At 64.6% G+C, this 23,487-nt stretch overlaps 1 protein-coding gene across 5 annotated transcripts in view; it reads left to right on the top strand.

The window, feature by feature from the left end:
• SLC12A7 (solute carrier family 12 member 7) overlaps nt 1-23,487 on the top strand; it is a 68,915-nt gene that overhangs the window by 32,134 nt on the left and 13,294 nt on the right. For 4 of the 5 annotated variants that reach the window (XM_068535112.1, XM_068535111.1, XM_068535110.1 and 1 more), the window contains exons 2-17: nt 7,728-7,822; nt 8,101-8,223; nt 11,094-11,240; nt 12,500-12,554; nt 13,542-13,672; nt 13,905-14,146; nt 14,774-14,985; nt 15,508-15,675; nt 17,161-17,259; nt 17,832-17,889; nt 18,199-18,373; nt 19,019-19,137; nt 19,373-19,471; nt 19,788-19,907; nt 20,737-20,841; nt 21,290-21,458. In XM_068535112.1, coding sequence (XP_068391213.1) covers nt 7,808-7,822; nt 8,101-8,223; nt 11,094-11,240; nt 12,500-12,554; nt 13,542-13,672; nt 13,905-14,146; nt 14,774-14,985; nt 15,508-15,675; nt 17,161-17,259; nt 17,832-17,889; nt 18,199-18,373; nt 19,019-19,137; nt 19,373-19,471; nt 19,788-19,907; nt 20,737-20,841; nt 21,290-21,458 — 2,037 coding nt within the window. In that variant the 5' untranslated portion in view covers nt 7,728-7,807. Of the gene's footprint in view, nt 1-7,727; nt 7,823-8,100; nt 8,224-11,093; nt 11,241-12,499; nt 12,555-13,541; nt 13,673-13,904; nt 14,147-14,773; nt 14,986-15,507; nt 15,676-17,160; nt 17,260-17,831; nt 17,890-18,198; nt 18,374-19,018; nt 19,138-19,372; nt 19,472-19,787; nt 19,908-20,736; nt 20,842-21,289; nt 21,459-23,487 lie in introns of those variants that run through there. The other variant, XM_068535113.1, reaches the window with a different exon arrangement.

Genomic DNA, 23,487 nt, shown 5'->3' with positions numbered 1-23,487 from the left:
AGGCTCTTTCCCCTCGGCTGCACTGCCTGCTGCTGGTTTCGGCTTGGACCTGGTGTCACGGGGGGCGCTGGGGGCAGGGTGCTCCCAGAAGTGAGGGCTGTGTCGTTTCAGGAAGGCCTCGCAGAGGTGCTGTGACCCGGCCCTGCCCACCTCTCCAAGCGGATACCCGCCCCGCCAGGTGCTGGGTTCCAGGTGCCAGGCGCAAGTGCACAGCGGGTAGGGTAGGAGCCGGCCTGCCGCCACCCGCGTGCCCGTGGTCCGTGGGCCTGGACGGTGTTGCTTCTGGCCCCAGGCAGCGGGGTTTGTGCTTGGTGGGCGCAGCTGGGGGCCGGGCGCACAGGGTCACCTGGCGAGGCCCTTGGGAAGTAGCATCTCTGGGCGTCTGGGCCTCCAGCCGGCAAGGTGCCCCCGCAGGCCACGCGTGAGGGTCGGGCAGGGGCCCTTGGAGGTCCGAGGGGCAGGGGCGCATCCACCTCTTGCCCTCTCGGCTCTTGCCTGTGGGCAGGCGCTTCTCGCTCTAGAGGCCTGGGTGGGGGGCCAGGCAGCCCTCCGGGAGAGGACGCTGGGAGGTGCCCCGGCAAGGGGCCGCGTCCAGCTGGCCAGGCTGTGGGTGGCTTCTGTCCTGTCAGTGTTTCCTCTGTCTTCGCCAGAGAACGGGTTTCTGTTTTAGCCAGAAACTTGCTGTGAAAGCACGGGAGTTCTCGGCCTCAAGCATTTCCTTTTTTTCTAGCTTGAACGCAGAACAGTTTCTTCTCAGGCTGTGCCCCTCGGGGAGTCCGCTGGCCCAGGTGGCCAGGCCGCTGGATTTCAGATCCAGCATTGATCCTGGCTGCATAGCATGGAGGGCAGGGGGCAAAGGCCAGAGAGCATTAGTTAACCCTGAGGGTCGTGGAACCTAAAAACTCCGTTCCAGCGCTGAACCCCTTGGAAGAGGATCCAGCCTCGGGGGCCGGCCAGTCGGACGCGCTGTTAGGTTGGCAGGTGGGACTGTCCTGCTGGAGGTGGCCCCGCGGCCCCAGGGGAGGACTGCGGGCCGCCCACTGCCCGTGCCTCGGTGCCGGCCCGGCCCGGCCCAGCGGACCCTCGGGAACGCCCCTGGCTCTGAGCTTCAGAGGTCACGCTCCGCTCCTCCCCTGGGAGCTCTTCCGGAAGAGAAAGAGACGGTGGTAGAAATCCCAAACACCGGCCGGGGGGGGGGGGGGGGTGGGCGGGGCGGGTGTGGGGTTGGGGGGGGAGGAGAGTGCTGGTGCACTGGGAGGGGGAGGGCTTGTGCGAAGAGGCTGCAGCGGGGCAGGCGGAGGCTGTGACCGCAGACGGAGGACGCTGCACTCGGGACCCTCAGCGGGGATGGGGCTCTGACCCGGTATCCACAGCAGACCACTGGGCCAGGGCCTGCCGGGCTCCGCTTTGCGCCTGCCTCTCTGGCCTGGGCCGTCCTCTCCCGCCCCAAAGGCCCTGCTGCCCTGCTGCGTTCGCTTCTCTCCTGGTGGCTTCCTGTTCCTGCCCCCTCATCCAGAGCACCGGGTCCCACGCTGTCCCTGGTGACCACCACGTTTACTCAGGTCCGGGTTAAGTTTGCATTTCGTGGAGCCGGAAACCGGGCATCAACACGGCTGTGGGAGAAGCAGGTCGAGGACGGGTGGGAAGAGCAGAGGCCGCCTCGGCGGGGGCCGTGTGTCTCCGAGGGCCGGGCGCGCGGGCTGGTAGAGGCTGCTGTGCTCTGAGCCGCGTCAGGCCTGCACCGGACTGGGAGGGTCCGCTTGGAGGTGTGGCCGGCGCTTGCGGGCGCGGGGGCTTCTCAGGACGCCCGTGATGACACAAGTCACACGGCCTCATGAAAAGCTTGCTGCTGTCTCCCCTCACGGGGAGGCGGAGGGATGCCCTGCCTGCTTCGCCCCTTCCTGGCCGCGGTTGCTCCCCGAGCCTTGGGCTCTCACTGCCAGGCACCCGCTGTCCCGCCTGTTTCTGGGAGGGCTCCTCGGTGGTCTTGGGCCGAGGCTGGTCTGCAGCTCTGGGTCCTGGGCCTGGTCCGGTCCGGCCTTGCTGGCCGGTCATCCTGGGAGCCCCGGCCAGGATGCCGCCCCGACCTCTGGGGGCGGTGGGCTTGGTGTGCCGTGTTCAGATGGTGCTGCAGGTTACTAGAACTTTCTTTAGAAGCTGGAGGGAGACCAGCAGGTGGGTGGACACTAAGGTCTGCGTGGGCCGCACTGGGAGTCACCCCTGAAGCGCTGGCTTCCTCGGGCCTGGTGGGCGCGGGGGGCTCCAGGAGCACGGGAGGGGCTTTAAACAGGCCACGCCTAGGCTGTGACGGTGCCTCAGAGCTTCCTAGTTTTTGTGATCTGGACAGTTCTGAGGGGTGCTGGCCAGGTGTGTTGCAGGTGCCCTCGACTGGCATCCGTCTGATGGTTTTCTCGCGGCTCGGCGAGTTGTGGGTTTAACGGGAGGCCCCGGAGGGAGCGTGAATTCTCACCGGCACGCAAGGTGCCACCGTCACCGGGGCTCAGCACTGGGGTATCCGTCAGGTTCTGCCGTGAAGCCCCTCTTTTCCGCTTTCCGTACTTCATCTGTGGGAAACGAGTCATCAGGTGCCGCAACCCTTCCCCAGCCTTTAGAATGAGTGGATCCTGGCTTTGTGGGCGCCTCCTTTTCAGCCAGCGCCCAGGTACCGCTCTGTCCTCCTACTCAGCCTGCCCCGACTTGGGGGGCAGGGGGATGGAGGGGTTGCCCGCACTGTAGGGGGAGCCGGTAAATATACATTTTAAAGCCTTAAAAAGGTTAGTTATAGCACATGGCTGCTGTGTCCTAGAAAAGCAAAACTCGGGTGTGAGTGGACGTCGGCAGTCCAGAGCTGCTGGTGCAGCCAGAGGCCAAGGGGCCTGCGCTCGGGCCATGTGATGCCTGCCCACAGCTCCCGGGGTGTTTGAACTCACCAGCTGTGAGCGGGGTGGGGGGGTCACCTGTCCCAGGCTCCAGACTCTCTGACGGGCAGCTCTGCGCGCATACAGGCGCCCGCCCTCCTGATACCGGTGTGTGGGGCGGTGCTGTGGGCGTGTCCTGCGTGTTCGTCAGCTGTTTCTGTGCGGCCCCCCCAGTTCCCTCCTGTCCCCTCGGGTCCCGGGCACTTTCGGCCCTTCTTTCCTGGTGCTGCGTCCACAGCGTGGCCGTTCTCGGGCGTCCGCAGCACGTGGGCACCCCTGCCAGTTGGACGTGTCCCGGCCACGGTGTCCCGTGGTGAGGAGTGTGATGAGATTCTGAGCCTTGTTGGTTCCGCGTGGGTTTACTGGCCGAAGGATCCTTGTTTTAAAACCGAATCAGCCCCCTTCCTCGGTGACGAGAGGGGTGAGTCACGTGCGAGGTGGCTGGGCTCTGAGGGACCTCCCGGCCTGGCAGGGCCTCCCCGCCCACTGCGCCCCCCCGACTGGACGCTAGGGGTCCAGGGGTCCCGGGCTTGCGGGGGCTGTGACCTTGGACCACGTCAGGCTGTGATCTCTGCGCGGTGAGCCCCACTGGCGGCCCCTGCCGCGTGAAACGAGCAGGCCTAAAGCCCCGTCTGTGCGCGAGGCGGGGAGCCAGCTCTGGTGGGGGTGGGGTGGTGTTAATCGCGTGGCCTCCAGGCCGTTTCTGTGACTACACATCTGACGGCCAAGACCGGCCCGTCCGTTAGAGCAGGTGAACGAGGCCCCAAGCACTCCTGCCCGGAGACAGCAGGTGTGGGTCCTGCCCTCCCGGCCGGCGTGGCCCAGGACACCTGACCGTCGGGGGGACCCCTCCCACACGGCCTGGCAGCCACCGCTGCGCAGCGAGGGCGCCCGGTGACCTCGGGGGACCCACCTCAGGAGGACGGAGGCGGCGGGGCCGGTGAGGCGGGCCCTGCGCCCCGGGATCCTCCCTGCTCGGGCTTGTCCTGGGTCCTCATTGTCGTGAACAAGCAGAGTCCGCAGTGGACGCAAGCCCGGGTGAGGGGCCTCATCCCCGAAACATGGGGGGAGGGTCTCAGCCAGAGGAGGACCCCTGCCCTCCAGAGCCGCGACCGGGCCTGGCAGGGTCGTGCCGGGTGCCATCAGAGTCCCGGTGGAGGCAGGAGGGGTGTCCACCCAGAGCCTGAGGCCTTCAGAGCCCCCAGCGTGTACCAAGGGCTCAGGCCCCGGCGGGGTGTGTACCAGTTTCCTTTGTGAAGACTTGAGTTGTAACCTGCTCCTCCCTTGAAAAATAAAAACTGGGATTTGAGTGTTCTCCAGCGCTGAAGGCAATTATGGGGATTTTAGGGCTCACCCGGGTAGCTTGTGATGGTTTTGCATCTTGTGGGATGGGATCGCAGGTGTGTCCCTCAGGTAGAAGCGTTTGATTTTTAACCAAGCGTCTCGGCTCCAGCAGGTCGAGGAGGAGATGGCTGCCCGAGGCTCCTACGTGAGCCTCTTCTTTCCGCTGGGTGCCCCAGCGCTTCAGAAAGCTTGCTCGAGGGCTGCCTTCTCAGAAATGAAGGGAAACGTGTTCTCGTTAAAGGATTAGCGATTAAGACGCTGGTTTACGACGGATAAGGAGACTCACTGTTGGCCGTAACCTCTGGTGTGGGCGGTGCAGCCCCCAAACCAGGGGGGTCAGGGGGGTGGGGGGGGACTTACGGAGATGCTGGGGCGTGTGCTGTTCCTCCTATGCGTTTTGTGTGCGTTCCCCCGTTCTCTGTGCTCGCTCTGTGTGTTCATTCTGGTTATAAGCAGCGAGATGGAAGACCAGAGCCTCACAGCCTGACAGCCCAGTCCTGGCCGTCCCCGGGCTCCTGTGCACACGTGCCCAGCACACGTGTCCCCACGGGGCGGGCCATCCTGGCCTTTGTGGGGCGTTCACGGCACCGTTTCCCACTACCCGGTCTCCGCGGTCGTCCTGTGTGTAAATAAGCCGCTAACGTCCACCTGCCTCGAATCAGTTGATCCTGCTGGTCTCCCCGGGCCCCCTCGCCCAGGCACTTCTCGCCCACTTGCTCCTTTCCAATCCTCAGTTCCGGGCCACCCCCGTCACGGCGGATGGGCCAGCTGCCTCAGCTCCTGTTTGAGGTCGTGGTCTCACTTTCCCAGCCACCGGGAGCATCAGATGCTCCAAGAAAGATGTCGTCTCTGTGGATGGAACGCAGTTGCAGGTGCCCATCCGCCCCGTGCCCGGTGGGCATTCAGACAGACCCTCCAGAGCCCCCTGGACCAGGCTGTGCTTCCCGGGCGGGGGCGGCAGGGGCACCTGGGCAGCTGGGCCTGAGCTGAGTGGAGGCTCTGTCCATGGTGGCCGCCTCTCTCTGGACGAGAAACACGAGACCCGGGAACCACGAATTTGTCCAAGGGTGGGGCAGAGGGAGAACCCAACACCCCTCCCGGGGTGGCCGGCACCCTGGCCTGCGTGGCTGAAGCCTGTTGACCGGGACAGGGCCGGCCTGCGTGTCCTCCAGAGTCTGGTCTGCAGAGAGCTCTTCGCAGCTTCCGTTTACGCCAGAAACCCAGTCAGAAACGCTTGTGTCTCGTTACCAGAAGCAGGATTGTCACCACCAGAAAAATGCAGTCATTATTCCCAGGAAGAGGACGCTGAGCAGGAGCCCGCCTGAGGCCGGAAGGAGGGAGAGAGGCCGGCGCTCTCCTGGAGACACCTGCGGAGCCGGGGGAGGGCGCTCAGGAGTGATTCCTCGTCTAATTGGATGTGGTGGTATTTTTTAAGCTTTGTTTTGACCCAGCTTCAGAACTCTGACTTCAGAAAACTTTCAAGGGCACAGGATCACGCGTCATCTGCCTGAGCATTGGTCCCACCTGCCTTATGCCTCCCCCCACCCTGCTCCCCCTTTTTCACACGTTCCTTCCTGATTTGCTGAGAACAGGCAGCGGGTGCGATGCCCTTTGTGTGTTTCCTAAAACAAGCACATTTTCTCTCATGATCCCTGTAGTACGGTCACCAAAATCAGGACGTTTTCATTGACTGAAGTCTTATTCAGATTTCACCATCAGCCCAATAACGTCCTTTATGGAAAGAATCGGGTTGCTTCCATCTTCTTCCTCTTTCCAGAATGTTCCGGAGCTGGCCCGTGTCCTCCGAGGCCTCTGAAGAGGGCCAGTCCCTCCTTTGGTTTGCTTCAAGCTCCTCGTGCTGGAATCCGGGGACCCAAGCAGTCATGTCCTCTCCTGGGTGTTGGTCAGCCTGTGACCCTCGTGTTCACCTTGACCCTTGGTTCAGTGGGTGGTCGGCTCTTCCTGGCACTGCCCCTGCCCCATGGTGCTGAGCAGGTGGCTCGTGGGGCCATGGTGGGGGGGCAGTCCTTGCCCCATCCCCTCCAGGTGTTGCCCCTGGTCCCGGCATCTGCTGGTGGTTCCTGCACCAAGCGGTTCCCCAGCCACTGGCTTCCTCGGGCCTTCTGCTGCCCCCGAGCTGGTCACTGGGGCTCGGCAGTGAGGGACACAGGGTCCGTCCGGCAGGAGGGCAGGGCTCTGCCTGCCATGCGGCTTCCGCGGGCCGGACCCTGGGAACCTTCCGGGGAGGGGTCTGGGAGGCCTTGGTAGATGGGCGTGGAGCTGAGTGGGGTCTGTGGATTTCGGGGGACTGGACAGCTGAGTGGGGGGTGAGGGGCGATGCCTGGACCCTGGCGGCTCCCGAATTTGTGTCCGTTGTGAGGGGCAGGCGCGTAAGTTCACGGGGGATGGACTGTGGGCCCCCTTCCCTGTGCGTCTGGGCTTTGGTTTCCTTCTGGGGCTTTGGGGGATTCCATCAGGAAGTCGGGTGTCACCCCTGATGGGACCTGGTGAGCAGGTGATTCCCTGCTAAGGTCATGCTCAGGGTTGGCCCAGGGCCCCTGGGGGCCTGCAAAAAGCCAGTTTGGAGCGCCTTTTCCTGGTGTCCTCACTCGGTCCTTCTGATACAGGGTCACATCACCTGTGGAAGGCCTGTGGGTGGGGCTGACGTGCAGGTGGGCCCAGGTAGGGGTGCCGGTGTCTCCGAGCTCACCCCATGTCCCTGCTGGCGGCTTCTGGGATGGCATTGCTCCTGATCCGGTGGGATGGGGCAGGGCTGGGAATCAGAGCGATGCCATCAGGGTTTTTCTCTCTGCTTTGAATTGGGAGCACGTGGTAAGGCTCACGTTTCAGGATCTGGGAGGAGCTCCCAGGGTGAGTCGCGGCTGACCCTTCGCTCCTCTGCGGCCTGGCCACGCCCAGGACCTTGATACACTCTAGCTGGGGACGGCGGGTCAGGGCTTCCTGACAGAAACAGCCGTGGAGACAGCAGGGCCGCGATGGGCCACCTGCCGGCCGTGCGCCTACGTGTAGGCTCCCTCCGTGACACTCCCCGTGGGGACTGTGCTCTGAGCTAATGGGGTCACCGGTGAGGCCGCCGTAATCCACCGGGATTGGGGGAATTGGAAACCTGAAGCTGCTGTTGGAACAAGGCAGCGAACCTCTGCGCCACCTGGTACAAGTGCCGGTCCCCACCCCCTCCCCGCCGTGGATGGTCACAGGCCAGCCTGTCCGGAGCTGCTGGTCTTGAGCTGTTTGTCCTGTGGGACCCAAAAGGGCCGGGGTGGGACTTGAGGTTCCTGGACCCAGCGCCACCTTTGGCGTTCTCTCCACCTGGTCCCTCGCCCCCCGACAGATAACTTAGAAAAGTCCGAGGCACGCAGAGAAGCGCCTGGGGGGGCCCCCTCCTCCAGCTCCCTCGTGGCCGCCTTTAATTCCTTTCACATCTGACCGAGCCCTTCCCCACAGGAGATGGAAACCCCGGGGAAAGCAGCCCGTTCATCGGCAGCGTGGAGGTGGGCGGAGAGACAGCCTTCGAAAGGAAGAGCATGGCGCTCTTCGAGGCAGGTGACCCCCACCCACTCTCCCCTTCAGAGCGGAGGCGGTGGCGCCCGTGGGAGCAGACCCCAGCCTCACGGTGCCCTGAGGTCCGGGCAGAGGCCTCGGGGAGCCCCGCAGAGGGGCTGGGTCTGGGCCGTCCGGGGAGCCCCGGGGCCCTGAGCCCTGACCGTTGGCCCGCTGGGCACGTGGAGCGGGAGCCCTGCTGGGGGGTCGGGCTGGTCGGTCTGGGGCGTCTCGGGGTGGGGGGGGGTCACTGACTCCACCTCTCGGCCCCAAACAGGAGGAGATGGACAGTAATCCCATGGTGTCCTCGCTGCTCAACAAGCTGGCCAACTACACCAACCTGAGCCAGGGCGCGGCGGAGCACGAGGAGGCCGAGGACAGCCGGCGGCGCCAGGCCAAGGTGCCCTGCGCGAGGGCCTCCCCTCCCTCCCGGATCCCCCGGACCCAACCCCCCCAGATCCCCCGGACCCTCCCCCCCGGATCCCCCGGGCCCTCCCCCCCCCCGGATCCCCCGGGCCCTCCCCCACCAGGATCCCCCGGGCCCTCCCCCACCAGGATCCCCCGGGCCCTCCCCCACCAGGATCCCCCGGGCCCTCCCCCACCAGGATCCCCCGGACCCTCCCCCACCAGGATCCTCCAGACCCTCCCCCCCGCCCCCCGCTTCGTTTCTCAGTCACGGGACTTGTCCCACTGCCACCTTCCTGGGAGCCTTATTTCTGAGGGTTTGTCTCTGGGGGCCCCCTCCTAAGATGAGCCCAGCCCTCTGAGGATTCTGTGCAGAGACCTCGGGGAGGGTCTGTAAGCCCAGCCTGCGGAGCTGCGCGCAGCGCCTAGGACAGATCGGGACCCGGGCAGGCAGCTCCTGGCCTCTGTCCCCAGGGGACCCGGGACCCGGTGCCAGAGGCTGACGCAGGCCACCCGTGACCCTCAGCATAACCGTTGTGTGGCCAGGTGGGCGGGTTTGGCAGGATGACCCGGCCGCCCCACCCCCGAGCACGGCTCCCCGGGGGACGGTGGCAGCGGCCCTTGTTGTCCCTCTGACCAAGGGGCACAGAGATGGGGGGTCGGTCCCCCAAAAGTGCCTTCTCCGGGGTCTGGACGCCTCTAGTATCTTGGGCCTCGTAGCCGGTCAGGTTGACCCTTCAAAGCTGCCTTTTATGGGAGTGCTGGGGGCCCCGTCACGGCCTTTCAGGACAACTCAGGGTCATCTCGCCGCTGCACAGGGACAGGGGCCGGGCCTGAGGCTGGGCCAGGCGGCTGGGGGCCCCGCACCCGTGAGACTGGAGGGTTTGCTTTTGGTGTTTCACGGTCCATGAGGCCAAAGGCAGTGGCCGGAGCTGCTCTCAGCTTGTGTTGACCTCCTCATCCTTCACCGTCCTGCGTCCGGGGTCAGGAACCCTCACGCTTTCATCATCCACAAACAGGACACAGGTCTGCGGGGGGCGGGCTGCCCCAGACGCTGGCGCTCGGCCCAGGCGTGACAAGCCAGCCGCACGGTGCTGTTCAGGCCTCAGGCCGAGTCTGCCCGAGGCTTCCGACCCACCTCCACGCTCCCCGGGCGCCCCCTTGGGTTACTTCCCCGGGGTCTCTGCTCCGTGCCAGCCCCATGCCAGCTCTCTCGGTGCGGGCGTTCCTGTGTGTCGACCTTTCATTCTCACGCTGAGAAGCCCCCCGGCTTCCTTTGAGGGGGTCTGTCCTTCGGCCCAGCGAGCGGGCTGGGCCACATCTCCCCAGCCTCCACGGGATGCCTCGTTTCAGGCAGCCTGGCCCCTTTCACAGGAAATGTTTTCAAAGCAGATCTTTCCAGCTTTTTTTCCTTTTATTCACCTAAGTTTAAGCAGCTTCCCCCATTAAACATCCTCTTGTCTTTTTAGCCAGGTGTCCTCAAATCCCGACTGTGTCGCCTGACGCTGATGTCACGCTGGCCGGCGGGCAGGGCGGGCTGGCCCCCGGCCTTGTCCCCGAGCTCTCCTCCGGGCAGGTTTGCTCGGCTGTAGTCTGTCTGGGGTTACGGAAGGCGTTTCTGTCAGGCACCCTCCTGCAGTTACCCCACAGCGGGGCGACCCTCTCCCAGGCCGCCTCTGGTCGGCTGTGCTGCGGGGCCTTCCGGAAGGGGGTGACTCACAGGTGGCACGTCCTCTCTGAACTCTCGCTGGGTCCCCTCCCCTCGCTGGCCACTTCCTCCAGGTGGGTCAAGACACGGCAGATTTCTGTCTGGACTTGGTGCTTCTGCGCCCTTTGTAGCTTAGGGAATGGTGGCCGGTCCCTAACCCTTCCTTCCGGCCTCTCATTTCCCCTCACTTCGTGGTCTCCTGAGGACCTGGGCTGCAGTCGCTTCGGACAGAGCCCAGATCAGCTTGCTCCCCGTCTTTTCTCTAACTTCCCCCCCTTCCCGCTGTGCCCCTGATGGAGGAGGGGGCCGAGCCCCTCTCTCCCCTCTCTGCCCCGGGGCAGTGACGTGGTTTTGCCCCCACCCACTTACTCCTGGGCAGTGAGGGTGTTGCCAAAATCTTGGCCTCTGTACACCAGTGCTGAATAGAAATACGGAGGCAGAGTTTTGGAGGAAAGAGAAAGAATGGCTTTATTTCTTTGCCAGGCAAAGAGGGAACACAGCAGGCTAGCGCCTCAGAAACCGTGCCCACCCTGCAGGGGGTAGTGAGGAGTCTTATAGTGGTCAAGGAGCAGGGCGTGGCCAGCTCGTGGACAGTTCTCGGATTGGTTGGCATCAAGGTGAAGTTTCAAGCATCGTCAGCCTTCTGGTTTCAGCCGGTCTGGGGTCTGTGTGCTTGTGGTCAGCAGGTTCCGTCTGGTGGCTGTCTGCTTCCTGCAGAAACAACTTAGGAAGGTGTGTCAGGCCTTTACCTGTATGTTTCAGGGAACTGGGAGTTCGTGATTGTGCGATGCGGCAGAATTATAGTCTGAATTATTACCAGTTCCCCAGGCCAACAGCTATTCTCTGTTTCTACTGATACATCCTCACATTCCCAATCGTTCACTCTTGAGTCAGCATTTTACTTCCAAAGACAGGGACGCAGGGGCTTGCACACAGTTTCAGGGGGTCCTGCTCTGGGTTCTCTCCAAGCCCTGGCCTCGCTTCAGCTGTTTTCCACGTAACTGAAGCTGTGGCCTCTGCTGGGCTTCCTTTGTCTTCCTGCCCCCTGACCTCTTCACAGTGTCTGGGACCCACGTTGTGGACTCAGCTCCCGACGGGGGCAGGGGGGCTCTGGGGGAGGCGCTGCCGGCCCTGGAACCTGCTCCGCTCTCTTCCAGAGCCCCCGCATGGGCACCTTCATCGGCGTCTACCTGCCCTGCCTGCAGAACATCCTGGGCGTCATCCTCTTCCTGCGCCTGACGTGGATCGTGGGGGCGGCCGGCGTCCTGGAGTCCTTCCTCATCGTGTCCGTGTGCTGCACCTGCGTGAGTGGGGCGGGGGCGGCTGGACGTCAGGGCTTTCCATGGTCCCCGGCCCCAAGGGCACCCCTCACCTGCGCTGGTGTGAGCGCAGGTCAGCACCTGGCTGCTGACGGGCCGGGGGGAGTCTCGTGGGCCCACCTCCGCAGAAGCCAGGAGTCAGCGTCCCCTGGCGGCCACCACTCACGGCCATCCCGTCCTGCATTTAGGCCAGGTCCCCTGCCCACTGGCGACACGTTCAGCCCTGCACCCGGCTCACCAGGCCCTCCTCCACATGGCCTCCGCACCCACGTCCCCATCTGCCTTAGCGGCCCAGGAGCCTTTTCTTGCGACAGCTTGTCGTGCCTGGTTCAGCCCCTCAGTGGCCCTCAGCACCTGCCCCCCTGCCTCCCTCCTCACCTTTCTCCACTGCTGTTACGAGGAGGGTGATTCAGCTGCTCTCACCCCCCTCAAGTGCCACCTGCCTGAAAGAATCAAACGATGCAGATGAGCCAGGGTTCCCTCGACCCCAGTCCGCCACCCTGCCTGTCCCCCAGCCGCGTCCCCCGGCCGCCCCGGGCCTCCCCTGTGTCACGGCCTTCCCGGTCCTGTGGTGTCGTGCTTAAAGGTTGTGCTTGAAGGTTCTTGCTGTTCTGCATGTGCTGCTTTCACTTAATGAGCCTGGAAGTATCTTTGGAGTAATCACCCCGCCCCCCCCCCCCCCCCCCGCAATAAAAACCGATGAAAAGCAGGATACAGAGCAGGGCCTTCGTTAAGCTAGAAATGTCCCTGGCAGGAAGCAGTCAGGTGGTCACTGAGGCTGCACGCTTGCCGGGGGCTGTTTCTTCCCATCCTCGGGTTGTGAAGTAATTGCTCCCCAACCCACAGGTGTGGCCGCTTTCCTGAGCAGCGGGTGAGGAGGCCCGCCCTGGACAGGCTCTGGCAGTCCTCCAGCCCCGTGGGGTGGGTGGCCCGGGGGGCACCTAGGTGGGGGCCTACAGGGGGGTCCCCCTGCATCCCATCAGGAAGTGGGCGCCCACTGGAAGCAGGAGGTGGTCCTGAGTCGGGTGTTTCCTGGGGGGCTCACAGGAGCTCAGCTTTGGGGGTTAAGTGGGAGAGAGCAGGGCTGTGGTCCTAAGCGTTCTGGCGCCCGGTTACTCAGCAGCCCTCTGAGGTCAGGAGCTGGGAGTCGGCAGGCGGGCGCTGCCCCAGGCCTGGTGCCGTCCGCCTCCCGGGGTGGCTCTTGCAAATGCTCTTTCTTCTAAAAGGCCCCCGTCTTTCTGCAGACGATGCTGACCGCAATCTCCATGAGTGCGATCGCGACCAATGGCGTGGTCCCAGGTAAGGGTGCCGTGGGGAGCTGGGAATGGCGGGGAGTGACCAGCGGGCTCTGCTGTGGACGGTGGTGCACGTGCCACATCGTGTGACGTTCACCCTTCACCCCGGGCGGCCTCAGGGGCGGCAGAAGGCGGGTCCCAGTGCGGACACGCCCTCACCCGCCTGCAGCACGGATCCCCACACCTGGAGGGGCGGACATCCCCGCGGCGTGGCCAGGCCCTTCCCTTCCAGAGGCCCCGTCGGCAGTGACCCTGCCGTTGGGCAGCGGAACTCGTGCGGCTCCCGGCCCCCACCTGCACGTGACCCTTCCCCCGGCGTGCCCCCCCCCCCACCGAGGGCACAGTGCGGCTTTTCTAAGGCCAGGGTGGGGTGCCCCCCTGCGGCTCGTCCCCCAGAGCCTGCCCATGCACTTGGGATCCCTGAGAAATTGGGGTTCTCCTCAGGGGGAATCTACGTAAATGCCTCCAGGGATTTTCTTGTCACGTCTACGCTGTCCACTGCTTGCTCTTCAGGAGGGGGCTGCACCCTGAGATGTCCTCCAGGTGCCCAGTGTCACGCATGGTCCCTGGTCAGTGTCCCAGTGGGGTCTCAGCCGACCGACAGGACGACCAGGGACGGGCTGGCGAGGCCGTGGGTGTCACTGTATCCGTGGGTGTGACACACAAAGGATGACTAAAGAGCCCTTGGTTTTTTAAACCTTCTTGGGCGAAAGTTGAGTCGAGGTTTCGGGTGTGATGTCAGCCGCAGACTTTCTACGGGCACGGCCGTCGGGGTCCAGGCCCCTGACTGTGGCTCGACCTCGACCTCATTTAGTCACGGCTTCCAAAGACAGCCGCCAGCGGGGGGAGGGTGCCTGCGGACGCAGGCGCGTGTCCCGCCCTTGCGGCCAGGCTCCCCGTTGCGTGGACGAGCCCGTCTGCCCCGGGAGGTCTGTGTTCACGGTCAGCGGCAGGTCCGTAACCCGCTGCCTCCCATCTGGCGTATTTGCAGCGGGCGGTTCCTACTACATGATATCGCGGTCTCTGGGGCCGGAGTTCGGGGGGGCCGTGGGCCTCTGCTTCTACCTGGGCACCACGTTCGCGGGGGCCATGTACATTTTGGGGACCATTGAGATTTTTTTGGTAAGTGCTATGTCTCGGGCGGGTTCCCTTGTCCAGGCCGCAGACATGCGGCCTAAGGGTCTGTCCCAGGGGCGTCTGCTGGTGTGGAGGCTCACAGGGAAGGGGGAGCCCAGCGCCGAGCCCCCCAGAGAGGGCCCTTTGGGAGGCGCAGGGGCGCGCCTGGCCCCGCGCTCCCGTGTGGTCGTCTTGGGGAGGGGCGGGTGGCCCTTCTTGACCTCGCTTTGCCCTGCAGACCTACATCTCCCCCAGCGCGGCCATCGTGCAGGCTGAGGGGGCGGGCGGCGAGGCCACGGCCATGCTGCACAACATGCGCATATACGGGACCTGCACGCTGGCCCTCATGGTCATGGTGGTCTTCGTGGGCGTCAAGTACGTCAACAAGCTGGCCCTGGTGTTCCTGGCCTGCGTTGTGCTGTCCATCCTTGCCATCTACGCCGGCGTCATCAAGACCGCCTTCGACCCACCTGACATCCCGTGAGTCCTCCACCAGCCTCCGGGCCGGCTTCCTGGCCCAGTCTGCGGCTCGGGCCTTAACCACTGACCACGTTGGCCGGGCTGGGGGTGGCGCCCTGTGTCCGCAGACGTCCCCACTCTGGCCGGGTCGAGGATGAGCGGGTCGCGGTGCTCTCGTGGCCGTGCTGTCTGCAAGGACAGGACGGGCCTGGTGACATCCAGCAGCGCCGAGCTTCTCCCAGCTGTGGCCCTGTCCTCACGGAAGCCCCTGAGCAGGGTCTTCTCTTGTCCCCTTTCGGGTGAGGGTCGCGGAAAGGGGTAGCCCCGGGTCACAGAGCGAGCGCGCGAGCCCCCGTGCGGCCCCACCGGGCTGGGCCAGGAGGAGCCGGGGGCGGGGGGCGGCCGCTATGCACACGTGGACGCGCCATGCGGGCCACTCACTGCGCATCAGGTGCCCTAGAGCGGAGGGCGGCAGGACAGACCGGGGCCCGGTGCTGCCGGAACACTGCTGCGGGCCGGTCCCTCATGCGAATGCTCTTGTCACCCTGAGTGGAGGGGGTCTGAAGCCCCGCACGAGGGACCGGCGAACTCCACTTGGTTACGGAGAGGAGCAGTGGGTGAGGCGTCTCACCACCTGCTCCCGCCCAGGATCTGTCTGCTGGGGAACCGCACGCTGTCCCGACGCAGCTTCGACGTCTGTGCCAAAGTCCACGCTGCCGACAACGGCTCAGCGGCCACTGCGCTCTGGGGCCTCTTCTGCAACGGCTCCACGGCCAGCACCTCCTGCGACCCGTACTTTGCCCAGAACAACGTCACGGAGATCCAGGGCATCCCCGGTGTGGTTAGCGGCGCCCTCCTGGGTGAGCGTCCGGCGGGTCTGCTGGGGCCGGGCCTTCCGAGCTTAGTCCCTTGGGTCCTGTCCTTCTGCCCAGCCTGTGGCCACCTCACCCCATCCCCGGCTGCTGGCCCACTGGGGTCCCTCTGGGCTGATTCTCCCCAGAGCCGTAGACGCCAGGTGAATTGTGCAGGCAGCAGGTCAGGGCTTCAAAGTTGGTCCTTTATCTTTAGAATTGCAAAGCGGCAGGCACGGGGGACTAGGATGTTGATAAGGGAAGTAATTAATGGGTGGGGGGTCCCTCAGGCAGCTCGTCAGGGGTAGATTGTTGTACAAGGTAAGTTTTTTCATCAAACTTGACTTAAGGACCAAAACCTTTCACTCAGAGATTAGGAGAGAATAGTTTTCTTAGAGGTCAACTTCTCCTAGTCAGTCGTCCTTGTCCTGGTGTGAAGTTGGAGTCTGGGGTGGGGATGGTCACCCGATGGCGATGGCGGAGCCCTGATGGCAGGTGTGGAGTCTCATGGCCCGCCTGTTCCCCCCACAGATAACCTGTGGAGCGCGTACGCAGACAAGGGGGTGTTTGTGGAGAAGAAGGGCGTGCCCTCAGTGCCCGTGCCGGAGGAGAGCAGAGCCGGCGGGCTGCCCTACGTGCTCACTGACATCATGACCTACTTCACCATGCTGGTCGGCATCTACTTCCCCTCCGTGACCGGTGAGGCCTTGGCGCTCCCGGCGGGTCCGGGCCCCCTCAGCTCTAACACACCCACCCCACCCCCTCTTTCTTCTCCTTTTGGCTCAGAGATGAGCTTAAGGGTCTCCGTTCCCCATATGTCTGAGCGGGGAGCTCAGGAGCTTTTGGCGTCAAGGAGCTTGTCCGTGTTCTTGTGAGAGGCCCAGGTTATTCGGAGTGGCCCTGCGACCTTGGCCCTTAGCAGTGGACCCGAGGGCCGTCAGAGGCCGGGAACGGCAGCGTCCGTGTCCTTACAAGAGAGTCTGCTGACCTCCCGCAGGGCCCTGGTGCACAGTCCCCCACACGTGCACACGCACACGCTGGTCCGCACGCTCACACACGCACCCATGGGCGCACACCTGCTCCTGGGTGCCCCTCAGCCTGGCCCAGCACAGTGGAGCCCCGGCCCCCCCGGCTGGCGCTGGCCGACCGAGGGGCCCAGGGCCATCCTCGTGCCTGTCCTTCCTGCTCCTGGCCCCCACTCAGGCCTGTCCGCACGCTCCGGGAGGCTGGCCTGCCAGGGGCTGCTCCCCCCGCTCCGAATTTCACCTCCGCCTTCCCTGAGGCCTGGAGCTGGGGGAGGTAGCCTCCCCACGAAGGTGGGGTCACGGTGCCACTTGGACGGGCGTGGGGGGGTGTGGATCCGGCCCCTGGGGGGTCTTTCTCCTGTACTCCTGTCCCCCCGCTGTCAGTGATCAGGGCGGGGAGACCTCCTCTGTGGACGTGGGTCTTTCCACGCCCCGTGGCATGCCCATGGGCTCTGTGCTGGCGTGTCAGGCCACGCCTGAGGTAGGGTCACAGGTGTCGAACGAACCTGCCACCACCTGGATTTTCTTTGATCCCAGTAGGAATCACTTAACACTTCATGTGGCAAATGGAGTGACCGGTGCGGGGTGGGGGGCGGCGGCGGAGGCGGTGGCCAGTCACCGCGTGGGAAGGAGGAGGGCTCAGGCCAGCGGGGTGTCTGCTGAGGCTGAGCTACGCTCTGACCCAGGCCTGGCCCCGGAAGTGAGTCAGCATTTGGCTTCACTCTCCAGGGAGTTTCTCACTCCCGGCCACGGGGATCAACCAAGATCACAGTGGGGATGAGGTCGGAGCGGATGCACACGGAGGCCAGGTCTGGTTTTGACGTCCGTGGCGGGTGTCTGGGGTGAGCCGTGCCCTAGTCTCCACCGTGACTTCGTTCACAGCTGGGCTGGCTGTCCCCATGGAGAGCGTGGGGGACATTTGGGCACCTGCCCACGTGTCCTGCAGCAGCCTACCCAAGATGTGAAGAGAGGTCCAGCCTGGCTCTGTGAGGCCCGACGTGCAGGCTGGGGGTCTCTCCTTTGCGTCGTGAGGAAGTCCCAGGCCCGTTCTGACTCTGCCCCAGATGGGCCAGGGTGGGCGGGCAAGTGGGCAGGTGGGTGGCATCTCCTAGGTGCCATCAGTCCCTGTGACCCATGAGTTCTCCCTCCATCTCCGTAGGCATCATGGCGGGCTCTAACCGGTCCGGGGACCTCAAGGACGCCCAGAAGTCCATCCCCACTGGAACCATTCTGGCCATCGTGACCACGTCTTTCATTTGTATCCTTGGGGGGGGTCGAACGTGGGGGCCAGGTGCTGAGGGCGGGACGGCTCTGTGCCCTTCTCCACTCACTGCCGGGCCCTCTGTGCCTCCGGGCGGGCCTCCCTGCCTTGGGCAGTTCTGGCCACACATTCGTTCTCAGAGGGGGCTGGGCTGGCGTTGACCTGACTTAGGAAAATAAACAGAGACTCCTGGACGCCAGCCTAGGTTGGTGGTAGAACGTGGCTTTGTCCGAGAACAACCGCGTGTAGTAACCACACTGTGACATGTGACGTGTTACTAACATGTAGCCACGTGTGTGCTCATGTCACGGTCTTGTCAGGTGGGCTCACTGGCTTTGCGGTGCCAGTGGAGCCTTTCTCACTGAGCTCATCCCTTTCCAGCCGGCGAGGTCTCCAGCCCGGTACCTGTGGTGGTCAACCTGCAGGCCAGGCCCTTCGTGACTGACCTGAGGTCCGCATAGCAAGGAAACGGCACGGGGCCCAGGGCGGGGTGGGCAGGGTGTGGGGTCGGTCCAGGGCTGGCTTCAGCTACTGCATCATGCCCACCGTGTCCTTGACCCAAGCCGCAGACCTTTCCTGCATTGTGCTTTTTGGGGCTTGCATCGAAGGTGTGATCTTACGAGATAAGTACGTTTCATTTATGGCTTCTGGGAACTTCTGGGGCCAGGGCTGGTTTTCTCGAAGGTGATTTTAGCTTTGAGATTGAGAATCCCAGGATTTCTAGCTTTGTGTGTATCAGGTGGCCCTGTGGCCCGCGTGTTGGAGTCTGACCTGTGCATCGTCTCCTACTCAAGCCTGGAGCTGGGGTCCCGCACAGTGACCTCAGACCCTGGTAGAGCTGGGGTGCAGGGGCTCCTGGGAGAGGCCGTTCCCACTCAGCAGGTGGGAGAAGGTTTCAGTCTTCCGCCCGTGTCTGAAAGCTCGCCGCCCCTCCAGGTTCGGGGAGGCCCTGCAGGGGAACCTCGTCATTGGCATGCTGGCCTGGCCGTCCCCCTGGGTCATCGTCATTGGCTCCTTCTTCTCCACCTGTGGGGCTGGCCTGCAGAGCCTGACGGGGGCCCCACGCCTGCTGCAGGCCATCGCCCGGGACGGCATCGTCCCTTTCCTTCAGGTGAGCCCGCTCCTGAGAGCAGGGAATCCCCCGGAAGGAGCGCGGCAGGAGGGGCCAGAGATCCTGCCCCCGGAGCGTGGCCTTTACGGTTGAAGACGGTGGGACCCACCTCAGTCCCCGCTTCCAGACTGGCAGCCCACCCCGAGGCCTGCATTTCTTGTCCTGCCCTGTGTCTGCCACGTGTCCTGACTTTCCCTTCCCAGGACTACCGCGCGGGAGGAAGGCTGGTGGGAAAGCCTCCTCCCGAGCCCTGCCCTCCCGCAGGGCTGTGCTCGAGGACCCAGGGCCTGCAGCAGGGCCCTCACAGAACTCTCCCAGCGGGTGTGTGCCGTGGGGAGAGCCCCGTCCAGTGCTCGAGGGTCTCGCCCCCTGGCCTGCGCTCGATGAGGGCGTCTGGGGTCTGACGGTACCTGGGCCGCTGTCTGCCCTCTGGGTGTCGGGTTTGCTTCCTGGACGTGGCTGGGTGAGGTCCAGGCCACATCGTGAAAAGTCCATTTCTGCTTCTGCCGCAACTCTGAGACCTCTTTTGGGTTGGACCCGACTAGCTTGGCTTCTCGCCCGAACATGAGCTTTTTTTCCTGCGTCCTCCCCCCCGCCGCGGCCACCCCCCCGCGGCCCCCAGCCCACCTGCCTTTCTCTTGGCAGGTGTTTGGCCACGGGAAGGCCAACGGGGAGCCCACATGGGCCCTGCTGCTCACGGCCGTCATCTGCGAGACTGGCATCCTCATTGCCTCTCTGGATGGTGTGGCCCCCATCCTCTCCATGTGAGTGCCGCTGGCCCCCTTGGCAGTCACCCTGGGGATGTGAGGCCCCTGCTCAGGGGACGGCAGACGGGAGGGCGTAGGGCAGAGCAGGGGGCCAGGCGGTGGATGACGGGGCAGGCGGACCCCACGGGAGGGGACCGCGATGTGGGCAAGGGGGCTCCCGGGGGAGGTGGCAGCGGCTCAGGCAGCTCTGCGGGACCTGGCCCGCCCCTCACGCCGCTGTTCGTGTCCCCAGGTTTTTCCTCATGTGCTACATGTTCGTGAACCTGGCCTGCGCCCTGCAGACCCTGTTGCGCACGCCCAACTGGCGCCCGCGCTTCAAGTATTACCACTGGTGAGCGGCCATGGGGAGCCCGGTCCCCTCCCTTCTCTGGGGCACGCGGTGCACCTTGGGGGCCAGCTGCCACCTGGGTCCCTGGCTGTCCTTCGTGGGGCCAGCCCGGTCTCCGAGCCGGGTCTCTTGTGGGCGCCTCGGGGCCGTTTCAGCCCTTGGGATGGTCCGGGTGCAGGAGCCGGCCACGGCATCCTTGCTGTGCTCCGGATGAAACCAAAGCAAGGGTTTCTGCTGGGCTCCAAGGCAGCTGCTCAGGTGCCGGTCTGGGGGTCCGGGCGGTGAGGTGTGGGCCCCCTCTGAGCTACCTGTCCCCCAGGACCCTCTCCTTCCTGGGCATGAGCCTGTGCTTCGCCCTGATGTTCATCTGCTCCTGGTACTACGCCCTCTGCGCCATGCTCATTGCCGGCTGCATCTACAAGTACATCGAGTACCGTGGGTGAGCTGCCGCTGGCCCCTCTCCCGGGCTGGGTGCTCGGGGACCTCTAGCAGCCGAGGGGTCAAAGCCCATCCTTCCTGCTGGGGGCTGCATGGGTTTCTGCCTGTGAGCTCCTAACAGGTGGATAACCACGTTTGCTCTTTCTAATTGATTCCACGTTTGTTACGATGTTTCATTAGGTTTATCTATGTGTATCTATGTGTAAGTATACTGTACTTTTTTAGCAGTGCTGTTTGTAAGCTTTGAAATTTATTTAACGATAGCACTGATGTGCAGTGGATTTTCAGAAATAGGCATTTCTGAAAGGTACACTGTAAAAAACCGAAACGGTGGGCAGGTTAAGTGCATCTCAGAGCCCCTGGTCCATCACTGGGGCATTTCCTCTGGACGCCCTGGCCCCCTCCAGAGGGTGAGGCCCTGGGGAGGTGGGACCTAGGGGGGCTTCTCAGGGCACGGGGGGTGGGAGGGCCTCCAGGGACACTGCCTGAAGTCCCTTCCCAGCTCTTGCAGGGTGGCTTGGAAGGAGGGTCTGGGGGCCGTGACCGCTCCTGCTGGGGAGCCGGGCCACGGCCTGTGAGTCAGAGATCCCTCCCCGCGCCCTCTCCTTCCTCTGCCCCATCGATGGCCCCGACTCGGAGATCCTACGTGGGTGCCAGTGCCGTCTCCACCCTCCCCGTCCCACCAGGTGCCCCTCGCCATGTCCTGCTGCTTCCTACTCCCGCCCGTTCTCGGAAGCCCCCTCCTCTGTCACAGAAGTGCTGAGAGGCCCTGAGTGGCCACCTGGGTGTGCTGTGGGTGGGGCCTCACCACTGCCCCCCCCGTCCCGCAGGGCCGAGAAGGAGTGGGGCGACGGCATCCGGGGGCTGTCGCTGAACGCCGCCCGCTACGCCCTGCTGCATGTGGAGCATGGCCCCCTCCACACCAAGAACTGGAGGTGAGTGTCCGCATGCCCTCTGACCCCACGGATGCCCGTTCCTAAAAGCAGGCTGCAGAGAGAAGACGGTACCCACCCACCCCCGTCAGGAGACGGTTGTCAAGGAAGCTTTTAGCACCTTAGTCCCTGTACGTCAGCCTGGGCTGGTCAGCTCGGGTCCGATCGCCCGGGGGAGATGCATCGGGGGTGGAGGGGGAGGGGAGGGAGGCGAGCTGACCCATTGGGGGGCCTGCCGTGGCTGGAGGGCGTTTGACAGTCTTCCCGCCTCTGGGAGGAGGGTGGGGAGGCTGGCCCTGCAGAACCCGAGTTTTGTCTGCGCCGAGAGCCCGCTGCCCAGCGGGGAGCCTGGGGCGCGTGGCCCGGGAGGGGTCTCACCCAGCTCGCCTGCGGGGAGGGTGGTGGCGAGTTGCCGTGGTAACAGCTCCCCGCCCCCCCGCGCCCCCGGCAGGCCGCAGGTGCTGGTGATGCTGAACCTGGACGCGGAGCAGCACGTGAAGCACCCCCGCCTGCTGTCCTTCACCTCGCAGCTCAAGGCCGGCAAGGGCCTGACCATCGTGGGCTCCGTGCTAGAGGGGACCTTCCTGGACAAGCACGTGGAGGCCCGGCGGGCCGAGGAGGTGGGCCAGGCGCCAGGGAGGGGGTGAAGGGGCTGCGCCGGGTTCGAGCCGTAGTGTTTCCACCTGTGCGCCCGACCACCGTCCTGTGTGTCGTGCTGCGTCCTGTCTCCAACTGGACGGCAGTTTTTGAGTTTGAAACGAGCAGGAGGGAGACCCGCGGAGGAGAGTCTGACGTGCGCGGCCCCAAGACCACAGACGGCGGTGGTGCTCGGGGCCGTCGAGAGCAACCTCGGGGCGGGCCTCCCGACGGGCGGGCCCAGCGCCCGGGGCGTCTCGTCTGCTCCCACGACGGGGCCTGTGCTGCCGGGTCTGCCTGTCCAGAGGCTCCACGGACCAGGCAGGGGACAGCGGGTCAAGGGCACCCAGGCCAGGCCTCCGTCATCCTGACTCGGACGCTCAGCTGGTGCCACCGCGACCTCTGATCTCGGTCCGGGGCAGCCCCCATGCCTGAGCTTCAAACCCCGTCTCATGGGCAGTTTCAAGCATATGTAGCAACAGTAGATGGTACCGCATGGCCGTCCCAGCGTGGCCCACGTCCTGTCACCTTGCCTGCCCGCCCCACCCCGGGAGTGTCGACACCGGTCCACCACTCACTGTCTTTTCACCCCAGACCCCGCGTGTCTGTCTCTGAAACAGGAGGCGATTCTCACAGCAGCCCCACCACGCCCGTCCACAGGCCGCGTCCAGCCTGCCTGCTCTCCACCCCGGCTGTTGGGCTCGGGCGGCTTCCCGTCTGGCTGGGGCATCTGAGTCTTACTCTCGAGTGGGTCCTTCGTCAGCCGTCCCCACGTCTGGGTTGGCCGCTGTGCCCGGGCATCTGGGTCAGCCCTGCTGTCCAGGTGTCTGTAAACCGGGCTGCGCCCAGAGTTCTCCGGAGCACGCGGGGGAGGCACGGCTGCTTGGAGGGGGTCGTGGCCTGTGTAGCCCGAGGCATCGACACCCGCTTCCTTGGTTGGCTGGACAGCCGGCCCCCGGGGACCCGCCCTGGCAGCCAGCGGCTCTGGTGCAGCTCGTTCAGGGGACTTGCTGTGTCCTCTTCCTCATCTTTCCAGAGGCACCAGCCGTTTTCTCAGCATCGTCGTGACCCAGGGGTTTCACGGGGTAGTTGTTGGTGTTGGCTGTGGGTGTAGACGCCGAGGTTGTGGCTGCGATCCTAGGTGTAGATGCCGGGGTCATGGCCGTGACCCTGGGTGTAGATGCCAGGGTTTTGGTTGTGAGCCATGGTTGTAGATGCCAGGGTTGTCTGAGAATTGTATCCTCCCTGTCTGGTATTCCAGTTTCATTCATTCTTGGACTCCTTTTCCCCTGCCCAACCGTTAGGGGGTAGAGTTCCCTGAGTGACCTCACACATCTTCCTTGGTGACCTTGGCCATCTGTGAGCCATGGGTGTAGACACCAGGGTTGTGGCCGTGATCCTGGGTTTAGACACGGGGGTTACGTCTGTGACCCTGGGTGTAGACGCTGGGGTTACGTCTGTGATCCTGGGTTTAGACACTGGGGTTACGTCTGTGACCCGGGGTGTAGACCCTGGGGTCGTGGCCGTGACCCCGGGTGTAGACCCTGGGGTGGCGGCCGTGACCCCGGGTGGAGACCATGGGGTGGCGGCCGTGACCCCGGGTGTAGACCCTGGGGTCGTGGCCGTGACCCCGGGTGGAGACCCTGGGGTGGTGGCCGTGACCCCGGGTGTAGACGCCGGGGTCGTGGCCGTGATGTCAGTGTAGACACCAGGGCCATGGCCGTGACCCCGGGTGTAGACCCTGGGGTCGCGGCCGTGACCCCGGGTGTAGACCCTGGGGTCGCGGCCGTGACCCCGGGTGTAGACCCTGGGGTCGTGGCCGTGACCCCGGGTGGAGACCCTGGGGTGGTGGCCGTGACCCCGGGTGGAGACCCTGGGGTCGTGGCCGTGACCCCGGGTGTAGACCCTGGGGTCGTGGCCGTGATGTCAGTGTAGACACCAGGGCCATGGCTGTGACCCCCGGGTGTAGACCCTGGGGTCGTGGCCGTGACCCCGGGTGTAGACCCTGGGGTG

Source organism: Eschrichtius robustus, chromosome 2 (assembly GCF_028021215.1).
Source record: "Eschrichtius robustus isolate mEscRob2 chromosome 2, mEscRob2.pri, whole genome shotgun sequence".
NCBI lineage: Eukaryota > Metazoa > Chordata > Mammalia > Artiodactyla > Eschrichtiidae > Eschrichtius > Eschrichtius robustus.
Note: the sequence above shows the minus strand (reverse complement) of the source record. Positions and strands in the feature narration are given on the sequence as shown.